This window comes from Telopea speciosissima, chromosome 6 (genome assembly GCF_018873765.1).
Source record: "Telopea speciosissima isolate NSW1024214 ecotype Mountain lineage chromosome 6, Tspe_v1, whole genome shotgun sequence".
Classification (NCBI taxonomy): domain Eukaryota; kingdom Viridiplantae; phylum Streptophyta; class Magnoliopsida; order Proteales; family Proteaceae; genus Telopea; species Telopea speciosissima.
The window spans coordinates 43,224,633-43,247,693 of record NC_057921.1 but is presented as its reverse complement, the minus strand read 5'-3'; the positions used below and the strand labels follow the sequence as shown (position 1 = coordinate 43,247,693).

The 23,061-nt window shown below is 38.2% G+C and overlaps 1 protein-coding gene across 2 annotated transcripts in view; it reads right to left on the bottom strand.

Moving 5' to 3' along the window:
- The window catches only part of LOC122663662 (coiled-coil domain-containing protein 12), a 38,060-nt gene extending 18,964 nt beyond the window's left edge, over positions 1-19,096 (bottom strand). The window contains exons 1-2 of one of the 2 annotated variants that reach the window (XM_043859279.1): positions 19,039-19,096; positions 13,699-13,864 (exon numbers count right to left, since the gene is read on the bottom strand). In XM_043859279.1, coding sequence (XP_043715214.1) covers positions 13,699-13,856 — 158 coding nt within the window. In that variant the 5' untranslated portion in view covers positions 13,857-13,864; positions 19,039-19,096. Of the gene's footprint in view, positions 1-13,698; positions 13,865-18,972 lie in introns of both variants that reach the window. The other variant, XM_043859278.1, reaches the window with a different exon arrangement.
- Positions 19,097-23,061: the final 3,965 nt, after the last annotated feature.

Below are 23,061 nucleotides of genomic sequence, written 5' to 3'. Positions count from 1 at the left end.
AAGGAAATAGACTCAAAACATGGCTGGACTTATAGAGTCCTAATCCAACCCAACTTACATCACATGACCACTTAACCAAGTCACATGATCACTTAAATTGAACCAATTGGATGCAACCAATTTGAACCGGTTCAATTAAAAAACATAAAAATAACTAAGTATTGGGCTAATCCCGTATGCAACCTATATACCCCTAGTTTAGGCTCATTAAAGTGGCCTATTACATAGAAAACCCTTGGGATCAAAGGCCCAACATATATATATCCCAACCCTAGACTTATTCCTAATAAAATAAGCCCATTTGGGTGATGAATCTGCATCAACCTATCTACTCAACACAGACTAGTGGTCTTAGATATATGCCTCACTTCGCAGGATCGTAAGGAAGGGGGCGGCCTATTTGCCCTAGGATAAACTTGTGGTACTTATAGGGGGCTACCTTGAACTCATTCACTGAAAATATGGTCAAATAAGGATAGTGGGACTTTGAGGGAAACACTAACACGATGTGGAACGAGATGATGACTTGTATTAAGAAGGTTGCTAAAGATGTCTTGGGGTAAATCGAAAGGAAAACATCATCCCACTAGGAAGTGGTGGGATGATGAGATTCAAGCCGCCATTAAGACTAAGAAAGCTAGTTTTAAAACTTGGCAAAGGACAAAGGAAGTAGAGGACATAAAAAAGTATAAGATGGACAGAAATGAAGCTAAGAATATTGTGGAGAAAGCAAGAACAAAGAAGTATGAAGAACTCTATAACCATTTGAACACCAAGGAAGGAGAAAGAGCTATATATAAGAGAGCTAAAATGAGGGAAACGAAGAGTAAAGACTTTGACCATGTTAGATGTATTAAAAGTGATGATGGTAAATTGGTAGTACGAGATGAGGACAATACGAAGAGATTGGAAGAGTATTTCTACAGCCTAGTAAATGGAGATATTTCACGTAATAGTAACCCGAAAGACTGCACTACTCATCAAGACACCAGTCACACCACTCGTCATATATATATATGGGAATAATGGGATGCTTGTAATCAGCTATCATATATATATATTTAGGCTACCCTTAGTTCTAAGATCTTCTCTCCTTTTCTATTTTACTTTCCGGCAGTCCTCTGGGAGTTGCGTTGCGAGTATTAGTTGGCTTTTAGGGCCGTTGGGCAAGAGGTAAGACCCAGTTTGCGGTTAATTAGCAACTAAGATCTCCTTCACCCTTTGGTGGATGGAAGTATACCTTAGTTAGGGGGATATGTTCCGATAACTATGAGTAGACTTAGTAGAACCATGTCTTCGAGACTAGTCGGCGACTTCAGTTCGCCAAGTCAAATAATTAGTAATGAAGTTCTAACAAGTGACCTTGATCAGTCCCTTCAAAACTGGACCTTACCTAAGGTCCCAACCAAAGAAGTTTACAAACAAGAATGGTATAGTTTCACTGAAACTATCAAGACCGTAGAACAAACTATCAATTACTCTCCAGATATGGAAGAGATCCAACTCTTAGACCCTTCAAATCTTAACAAGTTAAAAAAGGATTTTAATTATATCCATATAGGACTTATACAAGTAGCCATCAAACCCCTGCACAGGGAAGGGCTCAACGTAGCCCTCCTGCTTGCTCTCAGGGATCAAAGGTTCCTGCAATTTGATGATTCCCTTCTAGGAATGATAGAAACAAGTCTTCACAAAGGCCCGGTTTATTTCAATTGTTACCCGGACATAAACTTATCCTTAAATGATGCAAATCTTCCGGATACCTTAAAAGTTAACATCCTTACAAGTGGTTACAAGATGAAACAAGGTTCTATACCAATTGCTATAATCCATAGAATCCAAGACAAGGCCATGAGAACTTTAAGACCCAAGGCTCTAAGAAGAACTATCAAAGGACAAACCACGTTCATAGAAACGGACTTTGTCCATTCAAGAACAAGTTCACCCTAAAACAAGAGCTGGAAAGACATTAAGTTTCCGACAAAATGGTGTCTCCAGCACCTTGCCCAGAGTCACTTGTTGAACCCAACAGTGACGTTGAATCTATAAACCAAGATCAGGACGGAATGGTTACTATAACATTCCAGAGGAAAGATAAACAAATAAAACCAAATCCTGAAGAGTTTGAAAAACTCAGCCAAGTCCCAAGTAGAGCTTCAACCTCTAGTTCTCTAACAAGTCTCCACTTAGAAAATCAAAGGTTACAAGAACAAATAAGGTCCTTACATATTCTAGGATTACAAACTCAAATTAACAGTAATGTCACCCAAGGAATTTATGAACAGCAGTCTAACAAGTCTTCTCCTTCAAATGAACCAGCTTCACCAACTCAAACTGACATGCAACACGAAGCAAGAGTTGCTGTCATAACAGTAGAAGACTATGAGATAGACAAACCCAAACTCAAAATAGATTTCAATTCACCCAGGAACGCTGAAAAAAGAGAATGGTTTTTTAGCTACTTCTCGAAAGAAAAACAACAAGAAATCAAGAACCTCTGGTATGACAAAATGAGAACCATCAAGGTAGATGTTATGTTCTTTACATATTTAGACATCTATACAAGTAATAACAACATTCCTTATCCCTTTTCAAACATCAATGCCAGCAAGAAGGTGTACCACACCTGGAAATTGGCTGATGACAAGACCATAGAAACAATACACCCTCCTGGTTCAAATGTTAAATTAAAAATTAACAACACAGAAATCTTGGCAACACCTTTTAGATCCATTGAAGGTGTTTCTGATGGGTCCAAGAAAATTATTGAACAAACAAATTACACAAACCAGTATTTACAAACCATAGGAAGTCAACTAATTAGAATAGAGAACTTAGTTCAAAAAGACACTCCTATTGAACCAACGTCTCTAAATCAAGCTAGTACTTCCTCAACAACAACAACAACTCTGTTCAAACCTTTCACGATTTCGAACAAGAGTTTAAAAAACTTAAATACTCAAGAAAATAGAGATCTAGTAAGCCAAATTTCCACAAGATTGCAAAATTTGATTGTCCCCGATACACCTCAAAAGGAAACACAAGGAAGCTCGCTCTCCAATGTGGCGAACATCCAACAAATGGATTCCTCTCAATCATCCAATGATGAGGAGGAGCAGAACAAGTAAATGCTATTACTAGCCCATATATGAACAATAATTATTATCCTGACCTACTTACCTGCACCTTCAAATTGAACAAAGAAGGAATTTTCCCAAGCAAATTACCAAAGTGGTACCATATATGAATGGAACATAGATGGTATGTCGGATTATAATCTGGCTAACAAACTCCAAGAAATGACCATGGTGAGCAATGCTCATCGGATCAAGAACATACCGATCAAGCCATACAGGAAATAATCATTTCGGGTTTACAGTCAACTTAAAGGTTGGTGGGATAATGTTCTCACCAACGAAAAAGAATCCATACTAAATGCCATTCAAACTAATGAACAAGGTCTACCAATTATGATAGAGACCAACCATGAAGATGTCAGTAAACACTCTAATTTTTAGTATAACCAAGTATTTTTAGAGATCCCACAAGACTCAAGGATAGGTCTTCTGAACAATTATCAAACCTCAAATGTAAAAAATTACACGATTTCAAATGGTATAAAGACACATTCATGACAGGTCCCGACTAGGGAAGATGCAAATCTCCCTGTTGGAAAGAAAATTCCTTCATCAAGTTACCCTTTATTTTCGGAAAAACTCAAACAAAAATTAAGAGAAGAAAACAATGGGAAATACCCTATCAAACCCTCACCTACGGTGATCTCATAAGCCTAGTACACAAGGAAGGATTAGCCTTATGTACAGATATCAAACTTAGAAAACAAATTAGAAAAGAATCAAAATCCTACAAACAAGAATTAGGGGATTCTGTGAATGTTTGGTTTCGATTCAAAAATCACCGCTCAAAAGAAACATAAAAGCCATAGGCATAACAGAAAAATAGATATTCAAGTAAGTACAAGAAACAAGAAAAGAACCGGATAAAAATTTAGAAAATAAATCTAGCCCAAAGAAACAGAGACCTTACAAAAGAACTTTCCAAAAATCAAGACCAACTCAAAACACCAAGATCGGTTGTTATTAACTGTGGTAAACCAGGCCACATAGCCAAATCATCAGAGACTAGCAAAAAGATCAACTCACTCATAATGCCCGATGATACCAAAATCCAACTCTTAGCCGATTTGGGTCAAAACAGTTCGAGAGTGAAACGAAACCCAAGAAAATGAGTTAAACCAAATTGAGTCAAACAATGATATGATGAACAGGCTTCTCCTCAGTAATTGTAGCCAAGGAGTTTTCTCGCAAAAATTGTGATGATTCGTAATCATCAAAATCTATAAACATGATACAATCAAGTTCAGACTTAAAACCTTTAACAAACCAGAAGAATTTCTCAACTTTGTTGATCAAATCAAAGATAAACATACCAAGACTTTATACCTCCAACATGCCCAAGAACTCTTACAACAGGTCTCATCAACAAAACCCCAAACTAAGGCAACCCCTTATAACATAAAGAATATTTATTAAGAAGTTTGACAAAACTCCTACTTCTTCTCAAAATCCGGATCAAGTTAAAATTGCGCTTTAGAAGCTACTACAAATGATCTAAAGACTCGAAATAAAAATATAAAAGCGTATATAGCAAGTTTAAAGAAGTTTCAAAGAAAAAGTCGAATTAGAAGAAGAAGAAGACAACAAGATACAAACTTTACCAAACAAGAATGAAGATTTTGTTGATATTATTAACAAAGTCAAATGCCAACATGGTATGTCAATATTACTATTGTCATATCATCAGCCCATAAGATCGGACTATAGCCCTGGTTGACTCAGGAGCACAAATGAATCGCATACAAGAAGGGTTAGTCCCAACCCAATATTTTGAAAAGACAACTCAAAAATTAACAGGAGCAAATGGCTCAAGACTAAACGTAAATTATAAATTATCGACGTTCACATCTGCAACCAAGGAGTTTGCTTAAAACAAGTTTTCATATTAGTAAAAGACCTTAACACTCGAAGTTATTCTAGACAACCTTTCCTAGAACTCATAAAACCTTTCACTGTTTCGGATCAAGGAATTACAACAACTATCCTAGGTAAACAAGTCCATTTCCAGTTCTTTGAACAAGCCAGAACAAAGAAATAGACCTGCTCAAAACAAGAGCCATTTCAGAAGCGCATAACTATAAGTCAAATTCAAAGTAAACAAAAACATCTACAATATCTAAAACAAGAAGTCAACCATAGGACTATTGAACAAAAACTCCAAGAAAGAACGGTTCAAAAACAAATTTCTAATACCAAGGCCCAAATTGAGAAGGAACTCGTTCGAGTTTCCTGATGCCTTTAGCACGACATAGCACATTGTTCATCTTCCCTATGAACCAAGCTTTTCGAGATAAGGATATCCCTACAAAAGCCGACCTATTCAAATGACCCAAGAACTACAAGAAGTTTGTAAAAAAGAAATCCAAGACCTCCTTAATAAAAATCTAATCGAAAAGCAAGTCACCTTGAGTCTGGCGCTTTCTACGTTAATAAAAACGCTGAAATAGAAAGAGGAACACCCGGACTTGTCATAAACTACAAACCTCTAAATGAAGCATTACAATGGATTAGATATCCTATACCAAATAAAAAGAATTACTTCAAAGACTTTACCAAGCCACAATCTTCTCAAAGTTTGACCTCAAATCCGATATTGGCAAATCCAAATCCACAAAGAAGACCGTTACAAAACGGCTTTCACCACACCATTTGGGCATTATGAATGGAACGTAATGCCCTTTGGTTTAAAAAATGTCCCTAGTGAATTCCAAAACATTATGAACGACATCCTAAACCCATACGGCCCTCATAATAGTCTATATTGATGATGTTCTAGTCTTTTCCAAATCCATCAACAACACTTCAAACATCTTAGGAGTTTCTTCCACACCATGAAAAACAAGGGTTTAGTTCTTTCCTTAAAAAGATGGAGTTATTCCAAACCAAGGTTAGATTCTTAGGGCATTACATTTACCAAAACCAAGTCATCCCTATAGAAAGATCTATAGCTTTTGCAGATAAATTCCCGATCAAATCCTAGACAAAAACAATTACAGAGGTTCCTAGGAAGCCTAAATTACGTCGAGATTTCATCCTCAAATTAGCCAATTATGTAAAGATCTTTACTCTAGGCTCAAGAAAAACCAAGCCCATGGACTTCAAACCATACAAAAGCATTCAAGATATTAAAAATTAGTCAAGGAAATCCCTTGTCTAAAACTTGCAGATCCTGCACTTTTCAAGATAGTTGAGATCGATGCCTCAACTTGGGTACGGAGGTATCCTTAAACAAGTCCAAGATGATAAAGAACAATTAGTCCATGCTTCAGGAGTTTGGAACCCACCAAAAAATTATAGTACCATTAAAAAGAAATCCTTTCGGTAGTTCTTTGCATCCAAAAATTTCAAAGCGATCTTCTAAACAAGAAATTTTTAGTAAGAGTTGATTGCAGTCGGCAAGAAACAAGTTTTGAAAAATGATGTTCAAAATATTGCTTCAAAACAGATTTTTGCAAGATGGCAAGCCCTTTTATCGAGTTTTGATTTTGACATAACTTACATAAAAGGAGAAATGAATTCTATTCTGATTTCTTGACCCGTGAATTCTTGCAGGTCCTAAAAGCTTTTATTATCTGGCTCCAAAGGAGCCCCCAAACCAAGCATAAAATCAAAGGGTTCCTATGCCAAACCTACTTCTTCAAATCAACTAATCAAAATGTCCCCTTCCAAAACAAGAGTTGAAAGTGTTCCCTTCACCCAAGTCGTGGCTAGTCTCCCACTCAAATAGTTCCTAACACAAGGTCATCTCAAGGCTCTCTCGACCAAGCTCCTCCACAACAAGGTGTCAAACCAGTTTCTTCCCAAAACTTACCCAAGAGTCAAGATATCCTCAAACAAGCCCATCAAGACATTTTTGCCCTTGATGACCAGCTCACTAAAGGCCGCAACACGCCTGTGGAAGTAGCAAGAAGGGCTTTTTTCCAAGGTTGGGATTTCTATTCCCAAATAGTTCAAAAAGTCAAGAATTCTATGAGTTCATCCTAGTTGATACAGGATTCTATACGTATCAAACAAAATTTCGACAAAATTGATCCTAGTCCGTTACCCATACTTCAAAACCATTTTACAAATTATCATTCAAAAGATTGGGGTACACATCCCCTCTCTACAAAGAGGTTCTCTCAAAACTATACCCAGGAATACCACTATTTTGACTACATGGATGCTTGGCACCATGCTTTCCTGTTTCAAAATAGCAAGAACCAACATTCCCGGTTCTTTTGTTTCGACTTCAAGTTCTCCACCCAATTCCAAATTGGTTCCCTCGTTGGTGGGCCGCCTTTGGGCCAATTAGTGACATTTTGCCGATCAGTGTTCGATGCTTTAAGCATTTATTGCCAAGACACCGAACAAATTCCTGAACAACCGATCTCCCGAGGTTCTTCATCCATTGCCGTCGGCTTGGATCGTTTATTGGGAGTATGCAATTGACAATCCGAAGGCCCCGATTGCTCTACCCCTTTTCTACAAAGAAACTTCGAGTCAAGTGGTGGGACAAGTGTGATCCGAGAAGGTGTACCCCGAGGCCCTTACTCAATCCCTCACAAAAGCCAAAACTCAGCGGCCCTCATCAAGGATCTGGACAAATCCGAGAATGAGACGCCTCAAGCTAAAAGCCAAACAAGCCGAGATCGAGGCCCACCGGGCTGCCCTCGACATCAAGAAGAAAAAGAAGAAACCGCTTGTGTTGGGTCCATCACCCACCTCCATGAAGGTCAATATGCCCAAGATCCAAATGATGGCGGACCTCATCACCAACAGCTTCTTCAACAAGGTCCACCGAAGGTCCGTAAGCCAAACATCAAAAAGAGTGGGCCTTTAAGCCCATGGGTTAGTCTCCAAACCCGATATCGAGAATCGTCACCATGACGACATCATAAAAATGGCTCAAGAAATGACACGCTGGTCGTATCAAAAGTCGTGTCCCCTATCTCTCGGTCCTAGATAGTCAAGCCACCACTGGGCCCATTCAAATACAGTGAACCATCTAAACCAAACCAATGAGGAAAACAGTGTTTCGACACGTGGAATGCCTCGGTGCGGTTTTTGAAGCTTTTTTCAAAGATTCCAAGTTCTACCAACAAAGTGGTGAATAGTAAAATTGACTTTTACTCGTAGCACTACGGACCAAAACTCGCTTCGGCGCCTCGCCTCCAAAGTCAAGACTCGGGCCCACGCCCACATGCTTCTACGCTCTACCAAAGATGCCTTCAAGATAAGGTTTGCTTTCGGTGGAAAAGTAAAGCGATCAAAGCCTCCAAAGCTCTATAAGACCCCTCTTCTTCTCCATAGAGAAAGAGGAGAATCTCTGAAGAGAAAAAAGAAAGCACGCAGCACTGCTGTAGCTCAGCTCTTCAAAGTTCTTACACCAAGTTACTTCAAGTATTTTTAATTTTATTTCTTCAAGTGTAACTCCAAGTTTATTTCATCAAGTGTTCTTCAAGTCGTAACTAAGTTTCATCAAGTGTTCGTCAAGTCTCAGAATCGCAAGTTTAAGCCTTTATCTCGAGCTTCAAGTTTCCTTCAAGTAAACCCGTAAGTGAATAGTTATCTTCAAGCTTTCTTCAAGAGTCCTGTATATCAAGAGTGTAATTCAAATTCTCCAAGTAATATAAAATTCAAGATTTTATCTTTTATCTTCAAATATTGGCGGCTCAACCCTCACACAGCAGGCTACCTGCAAAACGGTAGACCGCCGAGGTTACCCCTCCGAGTGCCACGACCGGCCCAAATTAAGGGCATGCAGCACCTGCTAAGCACACACAAGTTTTATTTCCGCTGACCTCTTTCAAGTTTTCACTTGCATATTTATTTCATTACTGCATATTTTATTTGGTATCCTGAGAAACCTACTGGTATCATATATATATATATATATATATGATGGGAAGGTACCCTATCCATACCATAGGATAGGGTACCTTCGGATAGTTGATGACAACACTTATCTAGGCATTAAAAGTGTTGTCATCAGCTATCCGAAGGTACCCTATCCTAGGGTATGGAAGAGACGATTGCGATGGGAATAATGGGATCAATCCACTACTACTGCCATCAGGAATGTATGGCTGGGTTGGGACCGTGAATAGGTCGTCAACAAACCCTGACCCAGTGCTCCGAGTGTCGAAGTCATAGCCATAGTGTACTGACTACGGCTGCCCATAGCCACTATATTCGGAACTAGTGCTCTCTTGGCCATAATCAGAGTCATACTAAGGCTGAGATGCATGCCACGACTGACGCTCAGTAGTATCTATACTCATGCTTTTGAAACTTTCAAACATGGTCTTCATACTCATGTCCACAAAGTGTCTCGGTCTAGATGTGTATCTTTAAACTAAGGCTTGTTCCAAATCTCGGTTGAACTGAGATCTAGACCAAGTTGGTGCACTTTTTAATTTTGCCTCCCATCTCAACTCAGAAAATGAAAAAACCGAGCTTTTAGCGAGATCTCGCCGAGTTCTTGAACTATGCTTAGGATTACTTGGTTTATCTTGGTTAACCAAGCTGTTTAACAAGATTATGAGCACAAAGAAAATACCAGATGTATAGCAAAGAAGCATTGTAGCTCCGATTTACAAAAATAAAGGTGATATTCAGAGTTACATAACTACAGAGGCATAAAACTAATGAGTCATACTATGAAATTATGATAGAGGGTTATTGAAGCCCATTTGAGAAGAGAAACTATTATCTCAAAGAACCAATTTGGTTTTGTGTCAGGTAGATCTACAACAAAAGCTATCTATTTACTCAAGAGGCTCATGGAAAGATTTAGAGTTTGCAAGAAGGACCTCCATATGATCTTTATTGACCTAGAAAAAGCCTATGGCAGAGTCCCTAGAGAGTTAATCTAGCATGTTCTAGAGAAGAGAAGGGTGTCAATTAAGTAAGTGGGTATAATTAAAGATATGTATGATGGCTTGGTGACTAGTGTGATAAACATGGGAGGTCAAGGTAGTGATTTCCCAATTACAATTGGGTTACATCAAGGATTAACTTTACACCCGTATCTGTTTGCACTTATCATGGATGAATTAACCAGAAACATTCATGATGTGGTGCCTTGGTAATGTAAGAGTAGAACCAGAATAGGTCTAATCCAGGCAGGATCAAATAGATAAACCTCCAATAAATAAGAAATTATATGAGGAAACCAAGAGAACAATGGGAACTAAAATCATGAGGGAACCAAGAGAACAATGGAAATTCAAATGAGGGAACAATTTCCTTGGTTGAAGTAACAAATAAAACCCCACAAACTTATAACTTGTTTTGAAGCAGCAATCAAGAATAAATAATCTCCTGAATAAAGAGAAGCCACAACAATCGAACCAATGGTGTTGAATGACTCTTGGATCGCAAAATCTTGATGCAAACTCCAGAATGCACACTCGATGGCTTGGTTGCAGGTTTTAAAACAAAACAGAAAATAGAAGAAGAATGGGGATCGGGTAGGGAAGAAGAAGGGGGAAAGGAAGCGTGGGTTATCTCAGTGTGGGCATCTCACCCATCCTATCTCAGGATTTTCATAAAGGCTCAAGCCAATATTTCATTAATCAAATTCGTGTACAATGCTGGCCTCCCTTACAAACTTATATAGAAGACTCAAAAATAGACTTAGACACTAAAAAGGAAAGGCCTAACCCAATCCTAAACTAATAAAAGTATCCTAAATTGACTAGGAAAGTGAAATAATAAAGAAAACAGACCCAAAATAGGACTCTAACTATACTAATGAAGTAAATCCCGTTTTCCTACTGTCTACCCATATTTTAGGCTTATTAAATTGGCCAATTACAAAGTAAACCCTTGGGATCAAAGGCCCAACACATACATAACCCAACCCAAAGCTTATTTCCAATAAAATAAACCCTTCAGGTGACTTATCTACATCACTTGGTATATGCTTTTTGTTGATGATATTGTTTTGGTAGACGAAACAAAAGCAAGGATTAACGCTAAGTTGGAGTTATGAAAATCAACTTTGGAATCAAGAGATTTTAAGATAAGTAGAACACAGATGGAGCATATGGTGTGTAACTTTAGCTACACTAAGACGGATATACATGAGTTCCCTTCACAATCAAGGACAACCTTATGTTCTTCCATCCATGATTAACCACCTATGATAACATGTTTGGAAGAATGAAATACATAACATTCATCACCATCAAAGTAAAAAAGAAACTGAAAATTCGATGAAAACATCACCATCAGATTCAATGATGATCTCATTTGTCTTGGATAACACTTCTACCACGAACTATGGAACAAAATTCTCACTTCACCCTACTTCAAATAAACAAACAAAATTAACAAAACTCTTACTAGCCTAAAATGGGACTGATGCGATCCCGGGTCACAAGAGCCTGCTTTGGGGTCTCTACGGGCCCACCCAAATGACAAGATTCCAATTATAAGAATGTAATGGCAACTAAATAAATAAACAGAAGTTTAGATCCTCTTCTTGGTAAGTATGAAGAGGGAAGGGTAAAACTATAACTTGAATAAGAGAGGGAAAATAGAATTAAGTTGTGGAAGCAGGGGCTAAAGGGTCATTTAACATATTTGGTCTTTAATAGTAATGAAGAGAAAAATGTCTCCTTTAACCTCCCGACACCCATGGACAGAAACAGAAGGAGCCAGAAAACAGTACATGTTGCAATGGAGAGAACTCCCTTCAATAAACACCAACCAGACTGAAACTTTAGGGGTATGATCCAACCATAGAATCCTCTTAAGATCAACTGATAGCAATCTCAAACAACATACCAGAGGCAAGATCAAGATTGCTGAAACCTCTCTGTGTGGAACTGGTGGATTCAGTCCAGAAGAGGGTTTAGTTTCTCAGAACAGGGAGACTCTGCTGGCCTCAAGTTCTGCAGGCTAAGTCGCCCTAGGGAGGAAGTTTAAATTCCTGAGTTTGAGACGGAAAGGACAAGTTACAAGAGAGATAAAGTTCCCTCTTACTGAACCCATTCCATTGCCAGAAAAGGGTATTCCCAGAAAAAAAGGGAATAAACAATCGAGTAGAATGAAGGGTTTGAATTCGTAGGCATATTAGATAGGGATGTCCATCCCTTGTCGAACAAGGGGAGAACTATACTGTATCCTCTTTAGGAAGGATAAGGCTCTGATACCCCAGACAAAAGGATAGCGGTAGACACTGTGACCTTAATCGAGTGAAAACCCGATAAGTTGGAGAAGTACCCCATGCAAACAAGCAACGGATTGAGCGCTAGCTGATCTATAACAACCGTTGCACGTTAGCACGCCTTATTTTGTTAGGGCACCTTTTCTTGCTGCTGGTCTAAGACAATCTTTAAATAGGCTGAGGAAAGGGGGTCTGCCATCGCTGTTTTTCCTTATGACCAGGAATAAAAACCTCGGGAGCAAGGAGAAGACCTCAAACAGCAGATTGAAGTGTTTGCCTCAGGAACTTCAACTTCAGAAAGGCCGCCATCTTTCTTAGCAGCGGGGGAATTGGCGCAACTCGTTACATCAACAGACTTGAATAAAGGACCATCAGCGAAATAGCAGGCTTGAAAAGAGTTGAGGCGTGAGTCAGAACTCTGCCACCAGTCATGGTAAATTACTAGTTGCAACAGGAAGAAAGAAAGGAAGAAGAACAAGAAGAGGAGGGAAAACTGACCTTGAGGGAAGGAAGGGATCAGTTGAGAGTTGCACAGAGAAGAAGAAAGAACCCACACGGCTACAGTCGAACCACACCACAACTCAAACAAAACACAAATTTTCTACGTTCCATTCTATTCCATTGGAAGATTACAAGCCAATACATAAAGCTAAAAATCCTTGCGAGATAATAGAAACCTACTCTATTTCTATGCTGCTTATCCTCTTTATTTTTCTATCCCATCTATTTATATAACCGGTCAGACATATGTAGTTTCCTATCACCTGTGATACCTTTGTTTCTACCTAATTTCAGATTGCTGTTTTGATTCAGATCTCTCTTATTACTACTCTGTTTGATCTCAGATCTTACATATCAGTTACAATTCATGATCTAACTACTTATGATCTATCTGAAGTTCTGTTATTAAATTCTGGTTTTTCCCCTTGATCTGTGAACTTACTGTACTAGCCTGCATAGGGCAGACTCTTGCTATATTTTCTGACATGCACTGCAGAATTGTTCCACGTTATTTAATATTTCTCCTTTTGGCTGTTCTATTAAACCCTATTTGTGATCCTGTTAAGCTAATCTCCTATTAGAACTTCTGTGGATCTTTTTCTATTGCTATTTCACTAACATAAATACACCAAAAATCATTACAAGTATGCTGATAAGTTTGCCAAGCAATGCTCCAAACTAGATTATGCTTCTCAGACAGCTTACCTCTTTGTAATGTTGGTTTATCTTTGTTTCATGTTTCTTTTCTCATTGCTGTGGGGTCTGTTTTCTTTGGCTTAGGTGCTCATATTCATAAACTAGTTCATCATCAACCTAGTGTTATTCTCAATCAAAATATGCTATGAATAGGTGAACAAAGAGTAAAAGAGAACATGCTAATGAAAATTAGTATAAAAGGCTCACCCGTCTTCATCAACACCGTCAGAATCCTCCTTCTTATCCTCATTTTGAACTGAATCATCGTCAGGGGTGTTTAAGAGCTCCTGAGCAGCTCTAAGAGCTTTCAGCCTCTCACGCCGAGCTGCAGCAGCTTGTTCAATGGATTCCTCTTCGGTAGTCATCACTTCACCTACATCATACATAATTAAATAGAAATGAAAAGATCTTAGAAAAATGTACAACTACCACCTCGTTTATACATTACTCATCTCTTTCATATTCTGCATAAAACTTTCACATCTATCATGCAGCATAAGAATTACATGACTCAGCAAGTCAGCATATCTAGTATATTTTACATACAAAATTTACATGTTTAATGTGAGAGATGCCACATAACAATGAGGTTTAAACATAGCTCTTCAATTTTAAAATGCTAATTGGATGCAGTTTCAAAAATACAACAATTGCTTACCAACCAAGAATAGGAAAGGATCACAGTCTAGTGCTGGTTTTTCTAACTGGTCAAACAAATAATAGTAGAAAAAGGGGAACTAAGCTTGGGCTGTATCTGTTATTGGTTTTCACCTGAAGCAATGAGCAATGCCTATCTTTTCTGTGAACTATATGAGTGAACAGCTAATGATTCATTGATTATGATCAAAGCCAAACTGGATATTCTCACTAACAATTCAGTTAATGTCTTTATCAAGTTCAGTTGACCCATGTAATTTTATGTGGCTGTGTCCTATTGCTTGTACAGCTAGTACAAGTAGTGTATTTACTCCCATTGACAGAATTATCCATTTTATGCAATTGATTGTTGTCAAGCATTTTACCTTAAAAAAAAATTGCTGTCAAGCAAGAGTAAAAGGAATAATGTTCTTCTTATACTAATCCTTAAACTCTTAGCACACCTCCTCTAAGGCTAAGCACAAGCCCTTCAAAAGTTTTACCGTTGCCTGTAAGCCTGTAGGTATGTTAAATCACTGACAGTAAATCAAGGGTAACACAGTGAACCACTTGAATGCAAGATATCTAAAACTCATATTTGCTTGTGAGTTCCAACAATTACATCGTCTCTCTAGGCTCGAGGTTCTAAACCAGTGGTTAGGTGCCATATCCTCTCTTATCCCTCAGCATTATAAAATGGTAGGATACCACACAACATTATATTCAAATAATAACACAGGGTGAAGTTTCGATAACAGTTGTGTAACATTGTAAGTCCCACGAAGGCGTCTCCAAGTGAAAAATTGCCTTCGCTAGATAATCCTAACCACTTGAACAATTTCAATGTTCAACTAATAACACAGGGTGAACTTTTGATAACAGTTGTGTACATGGTAGACATTTTTGAATTGTTCAGTCCCACGAAGGCGTCTCCAAGTGAAAAATTGCCTTCGCTAGATAATCCTAACCACTTGAACAATTTCAATGTTGGGTGAACGACAATACAGACAACAAGGCAAAACTTTCTAATTCTTTAACTTGCAGTATTTCTTATGATGTAGATAATATAAATTGATAAGGACTTAAGGCTCAAAATGCACAAATATATACACCAAAATTGACTCACCTGGGATTGTAAGGTATGAACAATAGATTTGTTCACCACTGATCCAACTTTCTCTTCTATTTTCCCTGCAAAAATGAAATCCAATAGTTGCTTTATTCCATCTTCATCTTTGAGTGGATAAAATAAATTTTCATTTAAAAAAATAAAAAAGCTTCAACAGAATTGTAAGTGATCCTTAAAGGAATGCCGAAGTTCCAAACTAACGATATGCATATCAAGATGAAAAAACCCCGGTTTGAAATTTTGGGGATTTTAGGGTTTGGGGTTGAAAACGATGGGGAAATGAGAAATTTTCGGTTTTTGGAATAGGGATAGGGAGAAGTAAAGGTTCCCCTGTTTGGACATTCACCTCAACTTCGAGTGAAAGGAAACCTAGGCTACAGCGAGAAATCGAGAAAGAGAGAGATAGACAGGGAGAGTGAAAGCGACAGAGTGAGAAGAGGGGTGAAGAGAGAGTGAGGAGCAACGGTTTCGAAGCCATACCTGGACACTCGGACGCCTATTCAGCAAGTCGATTGAGTTGCATAGAGAGAGACGAGCTTCAGCTTTGCGAGCGTACGTTCACTCGAGTAGTAGAGAGTTGCAGAATTTTGATTTACCTTGCAATGGAATCGATTTTCTTGGTCTTCGGATTGCAGCAGTTGAACGGGCGCCAAGAGCAGAAGGGTTTCCGTGAGAGAGCCGGGTGTGTGTTCTATTGGGATTTGGGAATTGGGTATTTTCAACCCTTGTTTGTCTTTCAAAGTGAATTTTTTTTTTTGGTAGCTTTGAAGAACAAAGAAACACCCCAATTTATGTTCTTTTCAACTTTATTTTCATCAGGTTCAGTCCGTAGGAACAAAAGAATGGACCGGCTGTCCCAAAAGCATACTTGTTCTATATTGATTCCCGTAAAATAATAAGAACATTCCAGAGGAGTGTTACCAAATGGGGCCAAAGGTTTTTTTTGGTTTTTTTTGGGTAAGAGGGCCAAAAGTTAGCATGTGTGCAAAATGAGAGAGAGAGAGAGAGATTACCTGGTGAAGAGAGGTGTTCAAGAAAAAAACATAATTCCAATAGTATGCATTCTCCAAACAGAATCGAAATCAGCACGAACAATAAAAATGAAAAGAAATTAATAACAATCCTAATCACAATCCAAGGTCTAACAAAACAAAAAGGTAGTGTTAAATAACAATATATAACATAATCAGACAATAGTAGAAAATTCAAGACAAAAGTAAAGCCTACAAACCAAGATCAGAAAACTACATTCACTGAAGAATTTAAAAAAAAATAATAATAATAATTCACGAACTAAGCTCTTTACCTATCAAATGACACAGAGTCAGGAAGTTGAAACGATCGATTGAGAAAGAAAGAGAGAGATTCATACTTAGTTCGCGAGGTTTGCTAGCAAAGCAAAGTTGTTGGGTTGAAAAGAATAGTGTAAACTATTAACTGTTGTTTTTGTTTCTATTTCGAGCAGGTAAGGCTTGAAGACTGTGTTGCCTCCAAATAGAAATTTAATTGCACCCATCTCCAATTGCATCCATCGACATATGTCATGAGTTCCATATACTCAGTGGAAAAAAATAAAGGGAAAAGGGGCAATGAAACGGTTTCGTAAATTAGGGTAAAGATGTCATTATATATGAGGATGAGAGAGAGAAAGATGGTGCTAGTATGAGTGTCAACCGGTCGAGACTGATCAGTCCTGCACTAATTCTGCCAGCATAGGTAATTGGCCCTCGTAGGGCAAGGACACATTTCTATTCGTTTGGTTGATTACAGGACCATGATCGGGCTATAATTGGGCTTTAAATTGGCTAATTAAATAATTGAACTATAATCAACCCTTAAATGGGCCATAAATGGACTAAATTGGCTTAAATGGGTTAATCGGACCATAAACGGTCGAGTATTGATCAGTCCTGATCGGATGACCGTCGCGACGCTACCTTGCACCAGGAGTGCCTAATTATTAATCAATCAATGCTCGAGCCCTACATGTTTAGTAATCAGTCATGTCAGTCTAAGGCTTCAATTGGTCGATTTAGATTGGGGCCTATTGGTGCGGACAAATTTGGCACCCCTTGATGCTAACTTAACGCCTCATTCACTCATAGTATAAATTTACTATATGTTCATCAAGTCCTTCTCCCCCCTTCCCCTCCCCCTCCCCCTCCCCCTCCCCCTCCCCCTCTTTTCTTTCTCTTCTTTTTGTAGCACTTGGCAAGGGAGGTATTATGGATAAAAACATCAGCTGCCAATACTATGCATTCTCCAAACAGAATCAAAATTAGAACGGATAATAAAAAATAAAAGAAAATTAATCACAACCCAAGTTCTATAAGAACAAAGTGCTAGTGCTAAGTAACAATATGCAACATAAATGGCAAAAAATAGGGGAAATTAGTGTCCATTTAATCAGACAATATTAGCAATTTCAAGACAAAACTACAGCCTATAACCTGAGACCTGAAAACTACATTCTCTTAAGAATTTTGTTTTTTAGAAGTGACGAACTAAGCTCTTTACATATCAAATAACACAGAGTGAGGAAGTTGAAATGATTGATCGAAAAAGAAAGAGAGAGGTCCATACCTAGTTCGTGAGGTTTGTTAGTCGTTGGGTTGGAGAGAAGAGTGTGAACTATTAACTGTTGTTCTGTTTATTTATTTATTTTTTGGCAGGTAGGGTTAAAAAACAATGTTGCTTCCAAATCGATATTTAATTGCATGTATTTCTGATTCCATCCACCGAAGTATGCCAGGAGTCCCATATACCCAGAGGGAGAAAAAAAAGAAAAGGGGCATAGGGGATCATACCAAAAGGGGCAATGAGACGGTTTCGTAAATGGGGCTAAAGATATCATTTCATATGAGGAGGAGGAGAGAGAGAGAAAGATGGTGATAGTATGAGTGTCAAGCAGTTGGGACTGATCAGTCCCCACCAATTTAAGGTCCGGCACTAATTCTATCAACTCAGGTAATCGGCCCTCGTAGGGCAAGGATACTTTTTTATTCAATTGATCGATTACCTGACCATGATCAAGCTATAATGGGGCTTTAAACCAATTAATTGAATAATTGGACTATAATCGTCCTTAAATGGGCCATAAATTGACTAAATTAGTTAGATAGGCTAATCGGACAATAAACGGGCAATTATCGATCGGCCATGGTCGGACGACTGTCACGACACTACCTTGCACCGGGAGTGCTCGATTATTAATCGATCAATGCTCGAGCCCTACATGTTCAGGCTTCAACCGATCAATTAAGGTTGGGGCCTATTTATGTGGACAAATTTGGCATCCCTAAGTGCTAGCTTACCCTCCCATTCACTCATAGTATAGATTTACTATGTATTCATCAAGTCCCTTCTCCCCCCTCCCCCTCTTTTTTTTTGGTAGCATTGGGCAAGGGATCGAGGTGTTCAGGACAATACATCAGCTTTTAATACTATACATTTTTTAAACAGAAACAAAATAAGAACGGACAATAAAAAAGTAAAATAAAATTAATCATAATCCAAGTTCTAATAGAACAAAAAGCTAGTGCTAAATAACAATATGTAGTATAATTTACAAAAAAAAAAAAGAGAGTAAAAAATGGTGTTCATTTAATCAGACAATAGTAAAAAATCATAGATAAAAGTACAAACTATAAACCTAGACCAGAAGACTACATTCACTGAAGAATTTACAAAAAAAAATGACAAACTAAGCTCTTTACCTATCGAATAACACAGAGTGGGGAAGTTGAAACAATCGATCGAGAAAGAAAGAGAGAGGTCCATACCTGGTTCGCGAGGTCCGCTAGCAAAGCAGAGTTATTGGGTTGGAAATAAGAGTATAAACTATTAACTGTTGTTTCTGTTTTGAGTAGGTAGGGCTTGAAGACTATGTTGCCTCCAAATCGAAATTTTTAATTGCACCCATCTCCGATTGCATCCATCAACGTATTTCGTGAGTCCCATATACCCGATGGAAAAAAAATAAAGGGAAAAGGGGCATAGGAGAGCACACTAAAAGGGAAAATGAAACGGTTTCATAAATGGGGGTACAGATGTCATTATATATGAGGAGAGAGAGAAAGATGTACTAGTATGAGTGTCAACCGGTCGGGACTGATCAGTCCCACCAATCTAAGGTCCCGCACTAATTATGTCAGCTTAGGTAATTGGCCCTCATAGAATAAGGACACATTTCTATTAAGTTGGTTGAATACAGGACCATGATCGGGCTATAATTGAGCTTTAAAGCGGCTAGCTAAATAATTAGGCTATAATCGATTCTTAAATGGGCCATAAATTGACTAAATTAGTTAAATGAGGTAAGCGGACAATAAATGGTGGATTATCGATCGGTTATGGTCGAACGACCGTCGTGACACTACCTTGCACTGAGGGTGCCTAATTATTAATCAATCAGTGCTTGAGCCCTACATGTTTAGTACTCAATTGGGCTGGTCTCTAGCTTCAACCGGTCGATTCAGGTTGGGGCCTATTGGTGCGGATAAATTTGGCACTCCTAGGTGCTAGCTTATCCTCTTTTATGAATCACTTGTCATCTCATCTCTCTTTGATTTCAGTAAAATAGTTTAGGGCTTACTTTATTGTATATATTTGACAGAATAAATGTCTACCAGAAGTATTAATTCCAGCAAATCTGTTGTCCTCAAGTACCGATCATTGAGGTGTAAATGTAATTGGAAAGCGGCGATTAGGCTCTCAGAGACGGACAATAATCAAAATAGACTATTTTACTCAATGCCCAAATTATAATGGCTATAACTATTTCATTTGGTGTGATCCCATTAATGCACCAATAACCCATGATGTACAAGAGTTGGAAGAGTAGATGCGAGTATTGTCAGAAGAGATACGGGGCTTGCGAGAAGTTAACTAAGGGTTACAGCAGGAGGTTTACAGTTGGAAGACTAAATTGGATGAAATAGTTAGGTCAATGAAACTTGTTTGTAGTTGTGTTTTGGTTTTCTTTGTTAATGTATTTGTAGTAATGTTTATAGGCAAAAAAATGTGAATATTTGATCTAATAAACCATTCAGTAATGAACAAATTAATGATGTTTATTGAGACCCATGTTTGTTTTCAAATGTTAAAGTCTGTCAATTAGATCAAAAACTCAAATCTCCCCTTTTTGTTTTCACCTACCTAATCTTGTTTGACATAGTCCTATTTCGAGTAAGATTACTCTTTTAGACCTGAAACCTAAAATCGAAATCCCTGTTTGATAAGTGATGTGGGTAGAAATAAGTGATGCTTGCATTATAAGTTCGATATATTTGATCTAAAATTTGATCAAATGGTGATTTGTTCGACCACTGATTCTGCCCCATAATAGATTAAGAAGTTTTTTTTTGGAACTGAGGGTATCATATTATGGGGCCAAATGGGCACCTGGGTCAAGGGTAGATATGCACCTAAAATGGAGAAACTCAAGTTTATCATACTAATACAATTACAAAATCAAAGAGAGAAAAGCAATAGTTCAAACCATAAATTTACGCAGATTGATCTACCAATCCATGACTTTAACAGTTCCACTTCATATAATTTATCAGGAAAGGAAAGGAAAGCATTAAGCCTGCCACCTCAAGAGTATAAAATTGAATACGTCAGATTACAGTTTAGATCCTTGCCTACCATAAATGAGGGAAAAATATGTTAGGGGTTTAATGTACCCAAAATACCATGCCCAGATCCCGGCTCGGACGGAGCGATGCGCGCTGACTGATGTACAATAAGAAAATAAAATTGTACCTTCTCTCACAATACGTCTTTTGGGGGATTGGCAAGCGCTTGATCCTACAACTGGTATCAGAGCAGGTGGTCACGAGTTCGAGTTTCCCCGGTACCATGAGTGCTCTGTTATTGGGCGTACATTAGGGGGGATTGTTAGGGGTGTAATATACCCAAAATGCCTTGCCCACCCCAAGGAGAGTTTTAAAGAAGGAGCTGAAGGAAGTTTCAAAGTTGCATGACAATGCAACAAAAGTAGAAGAGGACTTTCTCTTTCTCTTGATTTCATCTTAGAACGAATATTCAAGAAAAATGGTGGTGTGGTGGTGAAAAGTTTAAATGAAAAGTTTATGGTATGTGACATGTTTAACTACAAGGGACGTGAATGAAGAAGATAACGAGTTTGAGGTTGAGGTTCGTGAGTCAGGTCATGGATATCTTAATGCTGAGGTCATGAAGAAGATTTGACTGTTTATATTGGTGTTTTTCAGTTTGATTTTTGTCTGTGTTTCTCTGAAGGTTTGGGTCTTAATTAAGGTTTGGGCCGATCTTTGTTTCTTTGTTTCCAAGATCTAAAAATGTAATTATTTACTTGAAAATGATAGAATAGTTCGTTGTTTTAAAAAAAAAAATTTATCCTGATTTTCTTGTGGCTACCCACTAATAGTAAGAATCATACAGAGAAGAAATCCCAATTTGATATGAGAGAAATTAACAGATTCAGTCCATTAACATGAAAAAAGTAGCTTAAAACAACACATCAACCAAAGTATCATGTTCAAACTACATCCACATCAACTTAGAAAATCATGTCTTCATTGACTTCTCTCATCTCATTCCACTCATGTCTTCACTGCCTTGTCCCTTGCCTTGTCCCTTCTTGTTGCTTTACTCTATCACTTTCTTCTTCTTTTTTTTCTTTTTCTCTTCTTTGGATTTTTTTTTGTGCTAAAGTTTTGGATTGTATATTTTCTTTAGTTTTAGTGGTGCTAGAAGAAGTCTTTGGTCTGGTGGTTATTCTTTGAGATGTGTTGGCATTAGATTGGCTCCCACTTATGTCATTTCTCTACACAATCATACAATAATAATGCATTAGTGGAGCTCTATTTCTGTTACTTTAAGAGACAAAATTAAAACTTGATTTACCTTAAGGTTTTTAGAAGTAGTCTCCTTCCCTTTCACTAGAGCTCTTTGGCATTTCCTTACGTTGTGACCTACTCTTTGGCATAGATTGGCTCCCACTTGGATTTTTATTTTTTTATTTTAAGGGCCAGCGGCCTTCATTCTCTATATTCTCAACACCACAAAACCGTGGAGGGAGTCTCCAAGCATCTAAAGGAGGGTTTCGATTCTTCTCCTTCAAGCATCCAAGACTCATCCATTGGTTTCTCCTCTCAATCCCCATCGAGGTATGCTTTCTCCTTTCCTTCAAAAATTTTAAAATTCCCATACATCTTTGGGAAAGTTTATAATGGTTCTCTTCTCCTTCTCCCCTTTTTCCTTCTATGCCCACTATGAGAATCTTGTATGAGTTCTTATTCTTACACAATCCATGGAGGTTTTAACAACTCATAGCATGATTCATACCTTCAATCCCAAAGTAACACCCCAAACCATGATATTTTTTTTTGGGGTTCTTATTTTCTATTATCTTTGATGTGTAGGTATCCAACATGCCTCCAAGGGCAGCCGGTAGAGGTTGTGGCAGAGGAAGAGATAGAGCACAAAAAGGAGGGAAAGGTAGGGGTAGAATTCCACCCCCACAGCCATACGATGAAGCTCTATTTCGATCTTGGGAGCACGCGCATCGGATGGCTAACTGTGTAAACAAGACTGTGTTGAGTGAGAGGGATATCTACACAAGTCATCTGTCCTCATTCAAGGTTCAGGAGAGGTTTGCCGCCCAAGGATAGACTTCTATACTTGCATATCCTCACGGTGCCTATCCGGATCTTGTGCGATATTTCTATGTAAATCTCAGCTCGGAAGAACAGAACGATGGAACATTGGGCATTCGTACCAGGGTTAAGGGTAAGAATATTTCCTTCACCTCCGCACAA